This window comes from Pristiophorus japonicus, chromosome 27 (assembly GCF_044704955.1).
Source record: "Pristiophorus japonicus isolate sPriJap1 chromosome 27, sPriJap1.hap1, whole genome shotgun sequence".
Lineage (NCBI taxonomy): Eukaryota > Metazoa > Chordata > Chondrichthyes > Pristiophoridae > Pristiophorus > Pristiophorus japonicus.
The window spans coordinates 1,515,664-1,536,431 of NC_092003.1; the positions used below are offsets into that span (position 1 = coordinate 1,515,664).

The 20,768-nt window shown below is 54.4% G+C and overlaps 2 protein-coding genes across 5 annotated transcripts in view; one reads left to right on the plus strand and one right to left on the minus strand.

The window, feature by feature from the left end:
• Positions 1-6,993, plus strand: part of trpt1 (tRNA phosphotransferase 1) — a 16,833-nt gene extending 9,840 nt beyond the window's left edge. For 2 of the 4 annotated variants that reach the window (XM_070868086.1, XM_070868085.1), the window contains exons 4-8: positions 4,077-4,246; positions 5,240-5,417; positions 6,067-6,123; positions 6,220-6,330; positions 6,864-6,993. In XM_070868086.1, the coding sequence (XP_070724187.1) occupies positions 4,077-4,246; positions 5,240-5,417; positions 6,067-6,123; positions 6,220-6,330; positions 6,864-6,886 (539 nt within the window). In that variant the 3' untranslated portion in view covers positions 6,887-6,993. Of the gene's footprint in view, positions 1-4,076; positions 4,247-5,239; positions 5,418-6,066; positions 6,129-6,219; positions 6,331-6,863 lie in introns of all 4 variants that reach the window. The other 2 variants (XR_011588635.1, XM_070868087.1) reach the window with 2 other exon arrangements.
• Positions 6,994-7,121: 128 nt separating this feature from the next.
• The window catches only part of LOC139239318 (neutral alpha-glucosidase AB-like), a 60,549-nt gene continuing 46,902 nt past the window's right edge, over positions 7,122-20,768 (minus strand). Inside the window, exons 17-23 of the mRNA XM_070867989.1 lie at positions 17,982-18,046; positions 16,656-16,732; positions 15,125-15,199; positions 12,760-12,873; positions 11,148-11,260; positions 8,636-8,736; positions 7,122-8,547 (exon numbers count right to left, since the gene is read on the minus strand). Coding sequence (XP_070724090.1) covers positions 8,438-8,547; positions 8,636-8,736; positions 11,148-11,260; positions 12,760-12,873; positions 15,125-15,199; positions 16,656-16,732; positions 17,982-18,046 — 655 coding nt within the window. The 3' untranslated portion in view covers positions 7,122-8,437. The remainder of the gene's footprint in view (positions 8,548-8,635; positions 8,737-11,147; positions 11,261-12,759; positions 12,874-15,124; positions 15,200-16,655; positions 16,733-17,981; positions 18,047-20,768) is intronic.

Here is a 20,768-nt window from a genome sequence, read left to right on the forward strand (position 1 = left end):
CGGTTGTAATGTGGGAAACGCGGCAGACAATTTGCGCACAGCAAGCTCCCACAAACAGCAACGTGATAATGACCCAGATAATCTGTTTTTAGGTGTTGGTTGAGGGATAAATATTGGCCCCAGGACACCGGGGAGAACTCCCCCTGAATAGTACGATATAAAATTGGATACAATGGAACACAGGAACAGGAGGAGGCCATTCAGCCCCTCGAGCCTGTTACACAGGAGGAGGCCATTCAGCCCCTCGAACCTGTTACACAGGAACAGGAGGAGGCCATTCAGCCCCTCGAGCCTGTTACACAGGAACAGGAGGAGGCCATTCAGCCCCTCGAGCCTGTTACACAGGAACAGGAGGAGGCCATTCAGCCCCTCGAGCCTGTTACATTAGGAACAGGAGGAGGCCATTCAGCCCCTCGAGCCTGTTACACAGGAACAGGAGGAGGCCACTCAGCCCCTCGAGCCTGTTACATTAGGAACAGGAGGAGGCCATTCAGCCCCTCGATGCTGTTACACAGGAACAGGAGGAGGCCATTCAGTCCCTCGAGCCTGTTACACAGGAACAGGAGGAGGCCATTCAGCCCCTCGAGTCTGTTCCACCATTCAATGAGATCACGGTTGATTTGCGACCTAACTCCATAGACCCGCCTTTCGTTAACAAAATCTACCAATCTCAGATTTAAAATGAACAACTGACCCCCAGCATCGATTGCCGTTTGGGGAAGAGGGTTCCAAACCTCTCCCACCCTGTGTGTGTAGAAGTGTTCCCTAATTTCACTCCTGAAAGGTCCGGCTCTAATGTTTAGCCTGTGCCCCTAGTCCGAGACCCCCCAACCAGGGGGAACAGGGTCTCTCGACCTCCCCTCTCTGTTCCCCTCAATATCCTGAATATAGAAGTTGGGAAGAGGGGGATGGAGAGGCTGGGAAGAGCGGGATGGAGAGTTTGGGAAGTGGGGGATAGAGATGGGACCTTTATTGGCCCAGCAGGGTATCAGTGGGTCGAGGGACTGATCTCACCCGCTGACGTGTGTAAGAATTTGTAAATTGGAAGAAATAAGACCAAAAAAAAATCTCCTGACTGGTGATAAATTTGAAGATTCACTCCACGGTACAATAGCTAAAGCCTCTCGAACAGCGGGAATGTAAATAACTGATAACGGGCAGCTCCAGATATCTGAGGGCCACGAATGGCCTTTCTGACTCTGATCCTGTGAGGGTAAATGTGGAGAGGAGGGTTTCAACCAAGAGTTGAGATGCATAACCCGACATATCATCGGTTACATGGTCCTGTCTATATCCTACACCAGACCCAACCCTAAACAGAGAATAACAGACAGACCTAGAGGGCGTTTCAGGGCAGACGGTGAGGGGAAGAACGCTTTGTGCTGCCAGCCATCTGTGTGATCGGGACTAGTACCAACTAGAACATCAGAAATAGGAGCAGGAGTCGGCCATTCGGCCCCTCGAGCCTGCTCCGCCATTTAATACCATCATGGCTGATCCGATCATGGACTCAGCTCCACTTCCCCCCCCCGCTCCCTTATCCACTTATCGGTTAAGAAACTGTCTATTTCTGTTTAAATATATTCAATGTCCCAGCCTCCACAGCTCTCTGAGGCAGCGAATTCCACAGATTTACAACCCTCTGAGAGAAGAAATTCCTCCTCATCTCAGTTTTAAATGGGCGGCCCCTTATTCTAAGTCCATGCCCCCTAGTTCTAGTCTCCCCCATCAGTGGAAACATCCTCTCTGCATCCACCTTGTCAAGCCCCCTCATAATCTGATACGTTTCGATAAGATCACCTCTCATTCTTCTGAATTCCAATGAGTAGAAGCCCAACCTCCTCAACCTTTCCTCATAAGTCAACCCCCTCATCCCCGGAATCAACCGAGTGAACCTTCTCTGAACTGCCTCCAAAGCAAGTATATCCTTTCGTAAATATGGAAACCAAAACTGCACGCAGTATTCCAGGTGTGGCCTCACCAATACCCTGTATAACTGGAGCAAGACTTCCCTGCTTTTATACTCCATCCCTTTGCAATAAAGGCCAAGACTCCATTGGCCTTCCTGATCATTTGCTGTACCTGCATACTATCCTTTTGTGTTTCATGCACAAGTACCCCCAGGTCCCGCTGTACTGCGGCACTTTGCAATCTTTCTCTATTTAAATTATAATTTGCTCTTCGATTTTTTTTTTCTGCCAAAGTGGATAACCTCACACTTTCCAACATCATACTCCATCTGCCAAATTTTTGCCCACTCACTTAGCCTGTCTATGTCCTTTTGCAGATTTTTTGTGTCCTCCTCACACATTGCTTTTCCTCCCATCTTTGTATTGTCAGCAAACTTGTCTACGTTACACTCAGTCCTTTCTTCCAAGTCGTTAATATAAATTGTAAATAGTTGGGGTCCCAGCACTGATCCCTGTGGCACCCCACTAGTTACTGATTGCCAATCCAAGAATGAACCATTTTTGCTGTTTTCTGTAAGTTAGCCAATCCTCTATCCATGCTAATATATTACCCCCAACCCCGTGAACTTTTATCTTGTGCAGTAACCTTTTATGTGGCACCTTGTCAAATGCCTTCTGGAAGTCCAAATACACCACATCCACTGGTTCCCCTTTATCCACCCTGTTCGTTACATCCTCAAAGAATTCCGGCAAATTTGTCAAACATAACTTCCCCTTCATAAATCTATGCTGACTCTGCCTGACTGAATTTTGCTTTTCCAAATGTCCTGCTACTGCTTCTTTAATAATGGATTCCAACATCTTCCCAACCACAGATGTTCGGCTAACTGGTCTATAGTTTCCTGCTTTCTGTCTGCCTCCTTTTTTAAATAGGGGCGTTACATTTGCAGTTTTCCAATCTGCTGGGACCTCCCCAGAATCCAGGGAATTTTGGTAAATTACAACCAATGCATCCACAATCCCTGCCACTACTTCTCTTAAGACCCTAGGATGTAAGCCATCAGGTCCAGGGGATTATCTGCCTTTAGTCCCATTATCTTACTGAGTACCACCTCCTTAGTGATTGTGATTGTGTTAAGTTCCTCCCCCCCTATAGCCCCTTGACGATACACTGTTGGGATATTGTTAGTGTCCTCTACCGTAAAGACTGATACAAAATATTTGTTCAGAGTTTCTGCCATCTCCATGTTCCTCATTACTCATTCCCCGGTCTCGTCCTCTAATGGACCAGCCATTCTTTTTCCTTTTATATACCTATAGAAACTCTTGCTATCTATTTTTATATTTCATGCTAGTTTACTTTCATAGTCTCTCTTCCATTAATCATTTTTTTAGTCATTCTTTCCTGGCTTTTAAACTCTTCCCAGTCTTCTGTCCTCCCACTAGTTTTGGTCACTTTGTATGCCCTTGTTTTAATCGGATACCGTCCTTTATTTCTTTAGTAGCCACGGATGGCTATCTTTTCTCTTACACCCTTTTCTCCTCACTGAAATATATTTTTCTTGAGTTATGAAATATCTCCTTAAATGTACACCACTCTTCATCAACCGTCCTACACTTTAATCTATTTTCCCAGTCCACTTTAGCCAACTCTGCCCTCATACCTTTGTAGTCTCCTTTATTTAAGCTCAGGACCCTGGTTTGAGATCCAACTTTCTCACCTTCCATCTGAATTTGAAATTCAACCATGTTATGGTCACTCATTCCAGGGGATCCTTTACTGGGAGATTGTTTATTAATCCTGTCTCATTACACAGGACCAGATCTAAGATAGCCTGCCCCCTGGTTAGTTCCGTTACATATTGCTCAAGGAACCCGTCCCTTATGCACTCTATGAACCCTTCCTCAAGGCTACCCTGACCAGTTTGATTTGTCCAATCAATTTGGAGGTTTAAATCAGCCATGATTATTGCTGTTCCCTTTTACAAGCCCCCACTAGCTGCGTGTCATGGTCAAATGTCTGTCCTAATTGTGTGTTTGACGATATTTGAACTACTGCTCCCTGAATAAAATGCTTTGTTCCTTCTCCTACTCTTTGGGTGTGTGTGTGTGTGACCTGTGATCCTAGTCGTACACGAGCCCGCTCCTGACTTGTGTTTCTTGCAGATGGATTCCTGGGCGTGGATGAGATCCTGCAACATCCCCGCTATCGAGGCTACGCGGAACGGGATATCCTCCGTGTGGTGGAGACCAACAGCAAACACCGCTTCACACTACGCTCCCACCCCGACACCGGGAGGCTGGAGGTCCGAGCCAATCAGGGCCACTCTTTGCAGGTCTCCGTCATCTCCATCCTCGCCATGTGGGGGCGCCATTGAGTTCAATCGGGTTGGCAGCATGCGTCGCTTGTGGGTCTGCCTCCAATCCACTGTGCAGTGGGTGGGTACACGTGCCCCAGACCGATGGAGAGTCGGCTAGACAGCTGTCTACACTAGGTCTGCTGGCCTAAAACAGGTTGACGTGAAATGAAAGAGTGATGGGACAGTGAAGAGGGAGCTTTACTCTGTATCTAACCTCGTGCTGTACCTGCCCTGGGAGTGTTTGATGGGACAGTGAAGAGGGAGCTTTACTCTGTATTTCACCCCGTGCTGTCCCTGCCCTGGGAGTGTTTGATGGGACAGTGTAGAGGGAGCTTTACTCTGTATCTAACCCCCTGTACCTGCCCTGGGAGTGTTTGATGGGACAGTGTAGAGGGAGCTTTACTCTGTATCTAACCCGCTGTACTTGCCCTGGGAGTGTTTGATGGGACAGTGCAGAGGGAGCTTTACTCTGTATCTCACCCCGTGCTGTCCCTGCCCTGGGAGTGTTTGATGGGACAGTGTAGAGGGAGCTTTACTCTGTATCTCACCCCGTGCTGTCCCTGCCCTGGGAGTGTTTGATGGGACAGTGTAGAGGGAGCTTTACTCTGTATCTCACCCCGTGCTGTACCTGCCCTGGGAGTGTTTGATGGGACAGTGTAGAGGGGACTTTACTCTGTATCTCACCCCGTGCTGTACCTGCCCTGGGAGTGTTTGATGAGACAGTGTAGAGGGGACTTTACTCTGTATCTAACCCCGTGCTGTACCTGCCCTGGGAGTGTTTGATGGGACAGTGTAGAGGGAGCTTTACTCTGTATCTAACCCCCTGTACCTGCCCTGGGAGTGTTTGATGGGACAGTGCAGAGGGAGCTTTACTCTGTATCTAACCCCCTGTACCTGCCCTGGGAGTGTGAATAGAACCTGTTACTAAAGTGGTAACGTTGGGCTAACCCGTGGTGTGTTTATTTTGAGGTGGAGGAGCTGGAGTTGACCCCGATCTCCCTGCAGGCCGGGAATGTCCCTGAAGAGGCGGTCCATGGTACCTACCTGCGACACTGGCCCTCGATTCAGGCCCAGGGGCTGCGCTGCATGTCACGGACACACATCCACCTGGCTCCGGGGTTGCCCCAGGACCGGGGGGTGGTGAGCGGTGAGTTCCGGGCTCCAGGTCTCGGCAATGGGTCTGTGTTATAGTGTCGACATCTCGGGCCTTCCGACAGTGTGGTGGCCAGAATTGGCCACAGTCCGGGACGTTGCCAGGACTGGAGAATTTTAGCGATGGGGAAAGATTGGATAGGCTGGGGTTGTTTTCTTTGGAACAGAGGAGGCTGAGGGGAGAGCTGATTGAGGTGTATAAAATGATGAGGGGCCTGGATAGAGTGGATAGGACGGACCTGTTTCCCTTGGCAGAGGGGTCAACAACCAGGGGGCATGGATTTAAAGTCATTGGGGGGAGGTTTAGAGGGGATTTGAGGGGAAATGTCTTCACCCAGAGGGTGGTGGGGGTCTGGGGTGGAACTCACGGCCTGAAAGGGTGGTAGAGGCAGAAACCCTCACCACATTTAAACAGTACTTGGATGTGCACCTGAAGAGCCGTAACCTACAGGGCTACAGACCCAGAGCAGGAAAGTGGGATTAGGCCGGGTAGCTCTTGGTCGGCCGGAGCGGACACGATGGGCCGAATGGCCTCCTTCCGTGCTGTAAATGTCTCTGATTCTGAGTGTGAGTATTATGGGATGCGCTCGGTGCTGGACCAGGGTGGGCTCAGAGTCTCTGACCTGTCCCGTTCTGTGCTGCAGGTATGAGGACTAACTGTGAGCTGGCCATCTACATCGAGCTGAGGCATGCTCTGCGGGGTAAGGTCAGGGCAGATCTCATGCTCTCCCCACTTTACACATCTCTTCGCCACCGATTATTCCCGGGATGATTTGGGAATTTTTTGTTGTTTTCAGACAGGATTCCGTTTTACTTCTCCACCAATCAGGTGATTCTCACTCCGGGGAATGATGAGGGTGTTTTGCCTCCGAAATACTTCCAGAAAGTTCTCCAGTTAAAACCAACCCGTGAGTTTCCAAAACTGATCTTGTGTAAGGCGAACTCTCGGGATATTCATTCTGCTGTGACAGTAAAACATCAGTGAGGTGGGGGGGTATATCGGTGTATGTTGGGGGGTAAGAGAGAGTAACGTGGTGGGTTACTGGGATTGGGGGGTAGTGTTACGGTTGCCTCCATGTCGTCGTGGAGCAGGCGAAGGATGTTGCCAAACTTTTGGGGGCACCCAAAACAGAGGAGGACGCTCCATAAGCCCTCACTGTCGACAGTGTCAAAAAGGCCTTTGTGTGAGCGTGCGGCAAACCAGTCCCACCCTCCCCTTCCCTCCACCTCGGTCTGTCCCACCCTCCCCTTCCCTCGACCACTGTCTGTCCTTCCCTCCACCTCGGTCTGTCTCCCCTTCCCTCCACCTCGGTCTGTCCCACCTGTGACAGGGACTGTGGCTCTCGTATTGGACTGTTCAGCCACCTCATTGTTAGAGTGGAAGCAAGTCTTCCTCGATTGCGAGGGACTGCCGATGATGATGTTGTGCTTTATGTTCCAGGATGTTTGCTGCCCCTGGAGTGAGGACGGAACCCTCGGGCTGTGGGAGATCACCTATCCCCGGCCCCAGACAGTGACAGCGACAGCTCGGGTATTTGTTGTTGCAATAATAGAAACACTTGGTCAATGCAGTCCGAGAACAGTGTCTCCTTTCAGTGTCGGGGGGGCTCGGGTTGTAGTCAGAATGAGGCGCCCACACTTTTAGTTTTTTTTTAATTGTATCCATTTATCAAAAACATTCCAAACAGGAGATCATTGGTCATCAGCAACTGTTATATTTTAAAAACCTTTCTTCCAGCTGTACAAATCCTGTCAAATTGTGGACAGGGGGCTGTCAACTCTCCCAGAGGGACCACCCCCCACCTCAACTCGGGAGGGGGGGGGGGCAGTGAGTCCTGGACCCGAGCACACCCCCTCGGCTGCTGAAATGGCCTCAGTGTGGGGTGTGGGGGGGGGAGAGCGAGGCTAGGGGTGGGGAACAGGCCCAATAGGGAGTGCGCTCACTGCCCCCCGGGTGGAGACACAGTGCGGCCTGGGGCTGGCTTAGTGTGAGGCTGCGGTGTGGCGTGGGCCTAACACCCGGCCCCTGTGACCCTGCAGACAGCTTCAGCCCCAGAGCTGGGGGGGGAGGGGCGGAGGAACAGGCAGAAATTCATAAACCCATAGAAAAACAAATTCACAGCAAGACACACAGTGAATGGCGTTTTATAATGTGGCTCCCCGGCGCGTGTGGTGTTTACCAAAACTGAGCGGCCCACACACACAGACTCGCCGAGGGATCCACATCATGATCAGCATTGGTCCCAAACCCGGAACGGGAGGCCGAGCCACAGAGAGATGGCAGGTACCGAGGGAGATGGGCCCGGAGGGTTGGTTAAACCCCCCCACGCTCCCTCGGGGAGAAGGGGGAATACTGACGCGCAGGAAATTTGGCCGTCAACGTTCTCCCGAAGGGGCAGCGAGAGAATGAACTGATTTCAGAGGCGAGGGGGGGTGGGGCGAGGGGGGGTGGGGGGGTGGGGGGGGGGAACAGGAAGACACATTCGCTGGGCTGGGCTGATGTGCTCAGCATTGAGTCGCTGACATTCAGCGAAATCTGGCTCAATGGCACCCTTCCTAACAGGCACGCTACTGGTCAGTGAATAAAAACAGAGACGTGCTTTCTACAGGTCTGGTAGGAAATAAAAACCAGTGTTGGGGGGTCGGGGACAGACAGAGCGTGAGAGAGAGACGCACACAGGGAGAGAGACCAAGCAGGCGTCAGCGACAGACAGGGAGAAAGATGTCAAACAGCAGCGGTGATCAGGACACGAGAGGCTTGTAGCTGAACAGCGACTGGCTCAGAAAGCCACAAACCGCTGCTGCTGATAGATTGCAAGAACCTTTGACCCCCCCCCCCCCCCCCCCACAAGGCAGGTTAGGTTTTTGGGGAGGTGGAGGTGACAGGGACAGAGGCCATTCCCAAACCCAATGAATCCAGAGCAGTGACGGGGCTCCCCGCGCCCAGTGGAAACAGCTGACTAACCCCAGTGAAGAGAGTGTGAGAGAGGAGAGAGAGTCCCCGGTGTGTCCCGGTTATCGGACGTGCAGGGTCCAGTCAGCGCCCACGTTCACGGCGGGCTTGCGGACTGTCAGCACGGCAGTGTCAGGGTTGTGTTCGAATTCCAGGCTCGATTCAGCTCCTCCTGCACACACAGAGAGAGAGAGTCAGTCGCTCGCTCGCTCAGACAATACCGAGCCACAAATTGTACATGTACTGGGCGGGTTCCTCACCAGAGAGTTTGATGACAACAGAAGACGGTCTGCGCACATCCAGAATCACCACTCGCTCCACCCACGCAGTGGTATCATAGCGGCCCACTGGGTCGGCACATCTGTAACAAAGTTCATCGCTGTTAGCACAGAGCTTGGAACGTTAGGAGCAGGAGTCGGCCATTCGGCCCCTCGAGTCTGCTCCGCCATTTAATACCATCATGGCTGATCCGATCATAGACTCAGCTCCACTTCCCTGCCCGCTCCCCATAACCCTTCACCCCCTTATGCTCAAAAATCTGTCGATCTCCGTCTTAAATATATTCAATGACCCAGTCTCCACAGCTCTCTGGGGTAGAGAATTCCACAGATTTACAACCCTCAGAGAAGAAATTCCTCCTCATCTCGGTCCTAAATGGCTTACCCCTTATCCTTAGACTGTGACCCCTGGGTCTGGACTTCCCCAACATTGGGAACATTCTTCCTGCGTCTAAACCCGTCAGAATTTTAAACGTTTCTATGAGATCCCCTCTCATTCTTCTGAACTCCAGTGAATACAAGCCCAGTTGATCCAGTCTTTCTTGATAGGTCAGTCCCACCATCCCGGGAATCAGTCTGGTGAACCTTCGCTGCACTCCCTCAATAGCAAGAATGTCCTTCCTCAAGTTAGGAGACCAAAACTGTACACAATACTCCAGGTGTGGCCTCACCAAGGCCCTGTACAACTGTAGCAACACCTCCCTGCCCCTGTACTCAAATCCCCTCGCTATGAAGGCCAACATGCCATTTGCTTTCTTAACCGCCTGCTGTACCTGCATGCCAACCTTCAATGACTGATGTACCATGACATCCAGGTCTCGCTGCACTCCCTCTATGGCAAGTATATCCTTCCTTAGGTAAGGAGACCAGAACTGTGCACAATACTCCAGGTGTGGTCTCACCAGGGCCCGATATAATTGCAGTAAGACGTCTTTACTCTTATACTCAAATCCTCCTGTAATAAATAAAGGCCAACATACCATTTACTTTCTGAATTGCCTCCTGTACCTGCAGGTTAACTTTCAGTGATTGGTGTACAAGGACCCCCAGGTCCCTCTGAACACCAACATTTCCCAATCTCTCACCGTTTAAACAATACTCTGCTTTTCTATTTTTTTCTCCCAAAGTGAGAGAACGGGAGCAGTCTGGGCTGTAACTGGTGCTGCCCAGATCTGCTAACTCTGCTGGGGTGGTCAAAGGCAGATACTGCGCTTATCGTTGCTCCCGGCTCAGGTTATTGTGGCTAAATACTTCCTGTTCGTCAAGTACCTCCAGACTTGATTATTCCAATACACTCCTGGCCGGCCTCCCACATTCTACCCGACGTAAACAGAGGTGATCCAAAACTTCGCTGCCCCCTGTCCTAACTCACACCCAGTCCCACCCACCCATCACCCCCTGTGCTCACTGCCCCCTGTCCTAACTCGCACCGAGTCCCACTCACCCATCACCCCCTGTGCTCACTGCCCCGTGTCCTAACTCACACCCAGTCCCTCTCACCCATCACCCCCTGTGCTCACTGCCCCATGTCCTAACTCGCACCCAGTCCCACTCACCCATCACCCCCTGTGCTCACTGCCCCGTGTCCTAACTCACACCGAGTCCCTCTCACCCATCACCCCCTGTGCTCACTGCCTCGTGTCCTAACTCGCACCGAGTCCCGCTCACCCATCATCCCCTGTGCTTGCTGACCGAGATTGGCTCCCGGTTAAACAACGCCTCGATTTTAAAATATTATCCTTGTTTACAAATCCCTCCATGGCCTCGCCCCTCCCTATCTCTGTAATCTCCTCCAACCCCTACACCCCTCCCTATCTCTGTAACCTTCAGCCCCTACACCCCTCCCTATCTATGTAATCTCCAGCCCCTACACCCCTCCCTATCTCTGTAAACCCCTACAACCCTCCGAGATCTCTGCACTCCTCTAATTCTGCCCTCTTGCCCATCCCCTGACTATAATCACTCCACCATCGGTGGCCGTACCTTCAGCTGCCTGGGCCCCAAGCTCTGGAACTCCCTCTCTAAACCTCTCCTCCTTTAAGACGCTGCTTAAAACCGACCTCTGACCCAGCTTTTGGTCGCCTGTCCCAATATCTGCCTATGTGGCTCGGGGTCAGTGTGTGTCTGATTTACGATCCTCTAAGCACCCTGGGACGTTTCACTACGTTACAGGCGCTATATAAACGCAGGCTGTTGTAGTGGGATGTCAGAGTTGGGGAAGGGGAAGCTTTCCGAGCCTGGTTACAGCATCTAGCATTCGGAGCCCTCCCTCCCTCCCGACACACCTCCCTCCCTCCCTCTGCCCCACGGGTCGGAGTGGGACTGATTCCGGGTCAGTTAGCTCTGAATTACACACAGGGGCTCGTGCTGTCGACTGAACCCCGTTTACTCCAGGGCCGAGCAGTTCCCCCCCCCTCCTCCCTCCGGCTCAGCACGTTACCATCGAGCCCCACAAAGCACTTTAACCCCGGGCGACGGCCCTATGGACGATTACCTGGAGGTGAGGGAATTATTGGCGAAGGAAAACGTCCGGTGAATGAATTCATTTTTCTTTTCGAAGTTGAACGTGTGGCCATCATCGATAAACAGCTCCCCCTCCGCAGCGTGCTGGGGAGAACGGTCACACGTTAGTGTCAGTCAGGGGCAGTGCACCCCAAGTCAAGGGCGGCTTCCATAGTCCCCCCCGCAATAAACAGTCTCCCCCCCCCCCCAATACCCAGTCCCCCCCCCCAATACCCAGTCCCCCCCCCAACAATACCCAGTCTCCCCCCTCCCCCCCCAATCCCCAGTCTCCCCCCCACCCCCCAATACCCAGTCTCCTCCTCCCCCCCCAATACCCAGTCTCCCCCCCCCCAACAATACCCAGTCCCCCCCCCAATCCCCAATCTCCCCCTCCCCCCCCCCCCAATACCCAGTCCCCCCCCCAATACCCAGTCCCCCCCCCAATCCCCAATCTCCCCCTCCCCCCCCCCCAACAATACCCAGTCTCCCCCCTCTCCCCCCCAATACCCAGTCCCCCCCCAATCCCCAATCTCCCCCTCCTCCCCCCCCCAATACCCAGTCCCCCCCCCAACAATCCCCAGTCTCCCCCTCCCCCCCACCAATCCCCAGTCTCCCCCCACCCCCAATCTCCCCCCCCCAATAAACAGTCTCCCCCTCCCTCAATACCCAGTCTCCCCCTCACCCCCCCCCAATACCCAGTCTCCCCCTCACCCCCCCCCCAATACCCAGTCTCCCCCTCACCCCCCCCAATACCCAGTCTCCCCCTCACCCCCCCCAATACCCAGTCTCCCCCTCCCCCCCCCAATACCCAGTCTCCCCCTCCCCCCCCAATCCCCAGTCTCCCCCCCCCCCCAATCCCCAGTCTCCCCCCTCCTCCCCCCAATCCCCAGTCTCCCCCTCCCCCCCACCAATCCCCAGTCTCTTCCCCCCCCCACCAATCCCCAGTCTCCCCCTCCCCCCCCCAATCCCCAGTCTCCTCCCCCCCCCCACCAATCCCCAGTCTCCTCCCCTCCCCCCACCAATCCCCAGTCTCCTCCCCCCCCCCCCCCCCACCAATCCCCAGTCTCCTCCCCCCCCCCCACCAATCCCCAGTCTCCCTCCACCCTCCCCCCCCAATCCCTGCTGGAGTTATTCGCACTCCCAAAGCTGGCTGTTATCAGACGATCCCAACACATGATGTTACATTAAATGGCTGAATGGCGAGCTGTTTCTCCCTCTCTCGCTTCCAAGCCAAAAGGTCGTAAATTTGAGTTCCACTGCAGAGACTTCAGCCCCAGGATCCAGGCGGGCAGTGCCAAGGGATAACCGTACTACGCTGTCAGAGGGGCAGTACTGAGGGAGCGCCGCACTGTCGGAGGGGCAGTACTGAGGGAGTGCCGCACTGTCGGAGGGGCAGTACTGAGAGAGTGCCGCACTGTCGGAGGTGCCGTTAAACCGAGGCCCCGTCTGCCCCCTCAGGTGGATGAAAAGGATCCCGGGGCCACTATTGGAAGAAGAGATGTCCTGGGGCCAATATTTATCCCTCAAACATCGCTTCCGATTTGGAAAGTAAAACTATAAAAATAATAAGATATGACTCAAACAGCAGGAGGAGGAGGAGGTACCTGTGCATTCAGTGCTATGTAGAGGGTGTAGGGATCGCTGTGCATACAGGACGAAGATCTCCGAACACGTTCTTTACGGGCAATGATGGTGCCTCCGCGCTGATACACTGGAATCTGACGGAGAATGGAGGGGGAGAAGATTTCAATAAAAGGCAAGAGTTGGAGCAGAGCATTAAACGCTGGGCTCGTTGGACACAGCACCATCCGTGCAGCACAAGGGTGTTCAATCTGTGCGACGTTATATTAAACCTTCAGCACCCAGCCTGGCCTAGATACAGAGGGTAGCCCCCTCCACTGTACCCCAACTCACTGCCTCCTCCACTGTACCCCAACTCCCTGCCCCCTCCACTGTACCCCGACTCCCTGCCCCCCTCCACTGTACCCCGACTCCCTGCCCCCCTCCACTGTACCCCAACTCCCTGCCCCCTCCACTGTACCCCGACTCCCTGCCCCCCTCCACTGTACCCCAACTCCCTGCCCCCTCCACTGTACCCCGACTCCCTGCCCCCCTCCACTGTTCCCCAACTCCCTGCCCCCTCCACTGTACCCCAACTCCCTGCCCCCCTCCACTGTACCCCAACTCCCTGCCCCCCTCCACTGTTCCCCAACTCCCTGCCCCCTCCACTGTACCCCAACTCCCTGCCCCCTCCACTGTACCCCAACTCCCTGCCCCCTCCACTCGACCCCAACTCCCTGCCCCCCTCCACTCGACCCCAACTCCCTGCCCCCTCCACTGTACCCCAACTCCCTGCCCCCCTCCACTCGACCCCAACTCCCTGCCCCCCTCCACTGTACCCCAACTCCCTGCCCCCCTCCACTGTTCCCCAACTGCCTGCCCCCTCCACTGTACCCCAACTCCCTGCCCCCTCCACTGTACCCCAACTCCCTGCCCCCTCCACTCGACCCCAACTCCCTGCCCCCTCCACTTGACCCCAACTCCCTGCCCCTCCACTGTACCCCAACTCCCTGCCCTTCCACTGTACCCCAACTCCCTGCCCCTCCACTGTACCCCAACTCCCTGCCCCCTCCACTGTACCCCAAACTAACTCCGCTTCAAAACTCATTTGCTTTTTCCCTCTTTGGCCCACACAGTCCATTTAAGGCAGGAGCTTTCCCCAATATTTTTCACTGGCTGAAAGCCTCCCCCCCCCCTCCGACAGTCAAAACTCCATGTCTGCGAGATTGACTGTTGTCATTCTGAGTGACTTTTGACACATTTTTTACACCGAGTGTGTGAGGCATACTGGACATACAGGGTACAGGGCCCGATCCCCAACACGGAGCCCCAGTAACGGGGTACAGGGCCCGATCCCCAACACGGAGCCCCAGTAACGGGATACAGGGCCCGATCCCCAACACGGAGCCCCAGTAACGGGGTACAGGGCCTGATCCCCAACACGGAGCCCCAGTAACGGGGTACAGGGCCCGATCCCCAACACGGAGCCCCAGTAACGGGGTACAAGGCCCGATCCCCAACACGGAGCCCCAGTAACGGGGTACAGGGCCCGATCCCCAACACGGAGCCCCAGTAACGGGGTACAGAGCCCGATCCCCAACACGGAGCCCCAGTAACGGGGTACAAGGCCCGATCCCCAACACGGAGCCCCAGTAACGGGGTACAGAGCCAGATCCCTAACACGGAGCCCCAGTAACGGGGTACAAAGCCCGATCCCTAACACGGAGCCCCAGTAACGGGGTACAGAGCCAGATCCCTAACACGGAGCCCCAGTAACGGGATACAGGGCCCGATCCCTAACACGGAGCCCCAGTAACGGGGTACAAGGCCCGATCCCTAACACGGAGCCCCAGTAACGGGGTACAGAGCCCGATCCCTAACACGGAGCCCCAGTAACGGGGTATAAGGCCCGATCCCCAACACGGAGCCCCAGTAACGGGGTACAGAGCCCGATCCCTAACACGGAGCCCCAGTAACGGGGTACAGGGCCCGATCCCCAACACGGAGCCCCAGTAACGGGGTACAGGGCCCGATCCCCAACACGGAGCCCCAGTAACGGGGTACAGGGCCCGATCCCCAACACGGAGCCCCAGTAACGGGGTACAGGGCCCGATCCCCAACACGGAGCCCCAGTAACGGGGTACAGGGCCCGATCCCCAACACGGAGCCCCAGTAACGGGGTACAGGGCCCGATCCCCAACACGGAGCCCCAGTAACGGGGTACAGGGCCCGATCCCCAACACGGAGCCCCAGTAACGGGGTACAGGGCCCGATCCCCAACACGGAGCCCCAGTAAAGGGGCACAGCCCCTCCACCCCGATCCCTTCAGGCCCTGCTGGCTGTAACCGAGCAGTTCCGATCTCCTTTGCCCAAGCACCACAGGACAGTACAGGACAGCGCTGTGCTCACCGTGCTGAGGGTGACCGGCACGTACAGGGTCTGGGAGCCAGTGTACTTCTGATGGCTGTGAACATCGAACCACAACTGCCAAATAATCACAGCAAAGGGTTAATTCATCGCCACACGGCCGGGGAGGGGGGGGGGGGGGGGAGAGGAGTGACAGAGTGTGTGTGGGGGGGGGGGGGGGGGGGAGTGACAGAGTGTGGGGGTGGGGGGAGTGACAGAGTGTGGGGGTGGGGGGAGTGACAGAGTGTGGGGGTGGGGGGAGTGACAGAGTGTGGGGGTGGGGGGGAGTGACAGAGTGTGGGGGTGGGGGGGAGTGACAGAGTGTGGGGGTGGTGTACAGAGTGTGTGTGGTGGGGGGGGGGAGGGGAGTGACAGTGTGTGGGGGGGGGAGAGAGAGAGTGACAGTGTGTGGGGGTGGGGGGGTGTACAGAGTGTGTGTGGTGGGGGGGGGAGGGGAGTGACAGTGTGTGGGGGGGAGGGGAGTGACAGTGTGTGGGGGGGAGGGGAGTGACAGTGTGTGGGGGGGGGGGGAGAGAGAGTGACAGAGTGTGGGGGGGGTGGAGTGACGGAGAGTGTGGGGGGGGGGGTGACAGAGTGTGGGGGGGGGGAAGAGAGTGACAGAGTGTGTGGGGGGGGGTTACAGTGTGTGTGGGGGGGGGGGGAGAGTGACAGAGTGTGGGGGGGGGAGTGACAGTGGGGGGGGGGAGAGAGAGTGACAGTGTGTGGGGGTGGGGGGGGGTGTACAGAGTGTGTGTGGTGGGGGGGGGGAGGGGAGTGACAGTGTGTGGGGGGGAGGGGAGTGACAGTGTGTGGGGGGGGGGGAGAGAGAGTGACAGAGTGTGGGGGGGGTGGTGAAGGTGAGGGGTGTGGGGGGGGAGGAGTGACGGAGAGTGTGGGGGGGGGGGGAAGAGAGAGTGACAGTGTGGGGGGGGTGGTGAAGGTGAGGGGTGTGGGGGGGGAGGAGTGACGGAGAGTGTGGGGGGGGGTGACAGAGTGTGGGGGGGGTGACAGAGTGTGGGGGGGGGTGACAGAGTGTGGGGGGGGGGGAAGAGGGTGACAGAGTGTGTGGGGGGGGGGGTTACAGTGTGTGTGGGGGGGGGGGGAGAGTGACAGAGTGTGGGGGGGGGGGGGAGAAGAGAGTGACAGAGTGTGTGGGGGGGGGGTTACAGTGTGTGTGGGGGGGGGGGGAAGAGTGACAGAGTGTGGGGGGGGGGGGGAGAAGAGAGTGACAGAGTGTGTGGGGGGGGGGTTACAGTGTGTGTGGGGGGGGGGGGAAGAGTGACAGAGTGTGGGGGGGGGGTGAAGAGAGTGACAGAGTGTGTGGGGGGGGGGGTGACAGAGTGTGGGGAGGGGGTGGAGAGTGACAGTGTGTGGGGGGGGGGAGTGACAGTGTGGGGGGGGGGGAGTGACAGTGTGTGTGTGTGTGTGGGGGGGGAGTGACAGTGTGTGGGGGGGGGGAGGGTGAAGGTGGGGGGGGGGAGGGTGAAGGTGGGGGGTGAAGGGGGGGGAAATAACCGAAGGTGGGGTACATCACCTGTCCTTTCCCCGGCAGGTACACCTGCACTCCGCGAGCATCCTGTTCCAACACTGGCCGCACCAGCAGAGCGTTACCTAGGACACATCAAGGCAAGTGTCACCGGTGCACAGACAGCCAACACACTCCCACAACACACCTCCGCCAAGCTCCTCGCCTCCCTCAGACAATGTCACTGCTTTTTTTCTTGCAACGACCAGAGGAATTTTGAAAAAAGACCAAGTTTCACTTCACCGAATGTCACGGCACAGGAGGATCCCATTGGGCCCATCGAGCTCGTGCTGTGCCGGCTCTGTGACAGTGCCTCTCCCCTGCTCTCTCCCCACAGCCCGGATAATTCCCCCACCCACCAAGTGTTTAACTTCCGTTTTTATAGCACTTCTAATCGAGGTGCTGTACAGGGTCGATCGAGAGAGACTATTCCCTCGGGTGGGGGGGGGGGTCAAACTATCTCAGTGAGGAGTGGGAGGCAGAGGCTGGAACCAGAGTGTGGAGATGGGAGGGGAACTCGATTCTACACCAATGGCGAAAATTAACCCCTTGCCCCCCACCATCCCAATCTTATCCAAGAGATAAACTTGTCACACCCACGGTTAAATTACCAGGGCAGGTCACACAGACTGGGCCTGTGTTCCCTCGGGTGTGGAAGGTTAAGGGGAGATCTCATCGAGGGGTTTGAGAGGGTTAAAGGGTTCGATGGGGGAGATCGAGAGAGAGACTATTCCCTCGGGTGGGTCAGTCCAGAACAAGGGGGCGACACCTTACCCTTAGAGCCCGGCCGTTCAGGGTGATGTCAGGGAGCACTTCTTCACACAAAGGGCCCTGGGAATCGGGAACTCTCCCCCCAAAACACTGTCGAGGCCGGGGGTCATGGGAAATTTCAAAACTGGGATTTTTGTTGGGTAAGGATATTGAGGGTTACGGAACCAAGGCAGGTAGATGGAGTTGAGATACAATTCAGACACAATCTGATTGAATGGCGGAACAGGCTCGAGAGGCTGAATGGTCTCCTCCTGTTCCTGTGTAACAACCTCGAGGGGCTGAATGGCCTTCTCCTGTTCCTAATGTAACAGGCTCAAGGGGCTGAATGGCCTCCTCCTGTTCCTGTGTAACAACCTCGAGGGGCTGAATGGCCTCCTCCTGTTCCTGTGTAACAGGCTCGAGGGGCTGAATGGCCTCCTCCTGTTCCTGTGTAACAGACTCGAGGGGCTGAATGGGCACCTCCTGTTCCAAATGTAACAGGCTCGAGGGGCTGAATGGCCTCCTCCTGTTCCTGGAATGGGAGAGTGGGAAGGTGAGAGAGAGAGGGGTTGGGGTGGTACTTACCAAGCATGTACTGCTCATCGAGGTTAAAGGTTTCCACATCCTCGGGGAATTCCACCCACATGGGCCTGGGGAGTGAAGATCAGTCGGTTACATGTTGCACCTTTGAGACTCACCACTCGATACAAAGCACTGCCTCCCTCTCCCAACAACTCACTTCACTCAGCCCATCTGAAGCTTCAAAGACAGACTCCCATTTCTACACGCCTTTCACCCCCTCACAGCCAATGAAGTACTTTTGGAGTATGGTCACTGATGTAACGTGGGAAATGCGGCAGGCAATTTGTGCACAGCAAGCTCCCACACACAGCGATGTGATAATGAGATAGCCAGATAGTGGAAGACCAGCAGGAAGAGCAGTGCAAGGAAGATAGTGCAGGGGTCCCCTGCGGTCATCCCCCTGCAAAACAGATACACCGCTCTGAGTACTGTTGAGGGGGATGACTCATCAGGGGAGGGCAGCAGCAGCCAAGTTCATGGCACCGTGGCTGGCTCTGCTGCACAGGAGGGCAGGAAAAAGAGTGGGAGAGCGATAGTGATAGGGGATTCAATTGTAAGGGGAATAGATTGGCGTTTCTGCGGCCGCAACCGAGACTCCAGGATGGTATGTTGCCTCCCTGGTGCAAGGGTCAAGGATGTCTCGGAGCGGGTGCAGAACATTCTGAAAAGGGAGGGTGAACAGCCAGTTGTCGTGGTGCACATTGGTACCAACGACATAGGTAAAAAAAAAGGGATGAGGTCCTACGAGACAAATTTAAGGAGCTGGGAGCTAAATTAAAACATAGGACCTCAAAAGTAGTAATCTCGGGATTGCTACCAGTGCCACGTGCTAATCAGAGTAGGAATCGCAGGATAGCGCAGATGAATACGTGGCTTGAGCAGTGGTGCAGCAGGGAGGGATTCAAATTCCTGGGGCATTGGAACCGGTTCTGGGGGAGGTGGGACCAGTACAAACCGGACCGTCTGCACCTGGGCAGGACCGGAACCAATGTCCTAGGGGGAGTGTTTGCTAGTGCTGTTGGGGGGTAAACTAATATGGCAGGGGGATGGGAACCAATGCAGGGAGACAGAGGGAAACAAAATGGAGACAAAAGCAAAAGACAGAAAGGAGATGAGTAAAAGTGGAGGGCAGAGAAACCCAAGGCAAAAAACCACTGTACAGCAAAATTCTAAAGCGTCAAAGTGTAATAAAAAGGCAAGCCTGAAAGCTCGGTGCCTCAATGCAAGGAGTATTCGGAACCCAGGAGAGGGCTCTGAGCTAGTTAGAGTGGGTGAGAGCTCAGATGAACAGGACCCCAAGAAAGAATGCAAAAGACAGGAGGCAACAGAGCAGAGTAGCACTGGGGTAAGTGTAAACCACAAGGTGATAGGAAGGGACAATATGTCTGAATATAAAGGGACTGCAGGAGGGGTCAAAACTAAAAATTATGGTTTAAAAACTATTAAAACACTCTACATAAACGCACGCAGCATTCGAAATAAAGTAAATGAGTTGACGGCACAAATCATTACAAATGGGTATGATTTGGTGGCCATTACAGAAACGTGGTTGCAGGGTGGCCAAGACTGGGAATTAAACATACAGGGGTATCTGATGATTCGGAAAGATAGACAAGAAGGGAAAGGAGGTGGGGTAGCTCTGTTAATAAAGGATGATATCAGGGCAGTTGTGAGAGACGATATTGGCTCTAATGAACAAAATGTTGAATCATTGTGGATGGAGATTAGAGATAGTAAGGGGAAAAAGTCACTGGTGGGCGTAGTTTATAGGCCCCCAAATAATAACTTCACGGTGGGGCGGGCAATAATCAAGGGAATAATGGAGGCATGTGAAAAAGGAACGGCAGTAATCATGGGGGATTTTAACCTACATATCGATTGGTCAAATCAAATCGCACGGGGTAGCCTGGAGGAGGAATTCATAGAATGCATACGGGATTGTTTCTTAGAACAGTATGTTACAGAACCTACAAGGGAGCAAGCTATCTTAGATCTGGTCCTGTGTAATGAGACAGGAAAAATAAACGATCTCCTAGTAAAAGATCCTCTCGGAATGAGTGATCACAGTATGGTTGAATTTGTAATACAGATTGAGGGTGAGAAAGTAGTGTCTCAAACGAGCATACTATGCTTAAACAAAGGGGACTACAGTGGGATGAGGGCAGAGTTGGCTAAAGTAGACTGGGAACACAGACTAAACGGTGGCACAATTGAGGAACAGTGGAGGACTTTTAAGGAGCTCTTACATAGTGCTCAACAAAAATATATTCCAGTGAAAAAGAAGGGGAGTCAGAGAAGGGATAACCAGCCGTGGATAACCAAGGAAATAAAGGAGAGTATCAAATTAAAAACCAATGCGTATAAGGTGGCCAAGGTTAGTGGGAAACTAGAAGATTGGGAACATTTTAAACGACAGCAAAGAATGACTAAGAAAGCAATAAAGAAAGGAAAGATAGATTACGAAAGTAAACTTGCGCAAAACATTAAAGCAGATAGTAAAAGCTTTTACCAATATATAAAATGACCCAGATCATCTGTTTTAGTGATGTTGGTCGAGGGATAAATATTGGCCCCAGGACACCGGGGAGAACTCCCCTGCTCTTCTTCCAATAGTGGCCCCGGGATCTTTTACATCCACCCGAGAGGGCAGACGGGGCCTCGGTTTAACGTCTCATCCGAAAGACAGCCCCTCCGACAGAGCGGCGCTCTCTCATAAAAACATAAGAATTAGGAACAGGAGTAGGCCATCTAGCCCCTCGAGTCTGCTCCGCCATTCAATAAGATCATGGC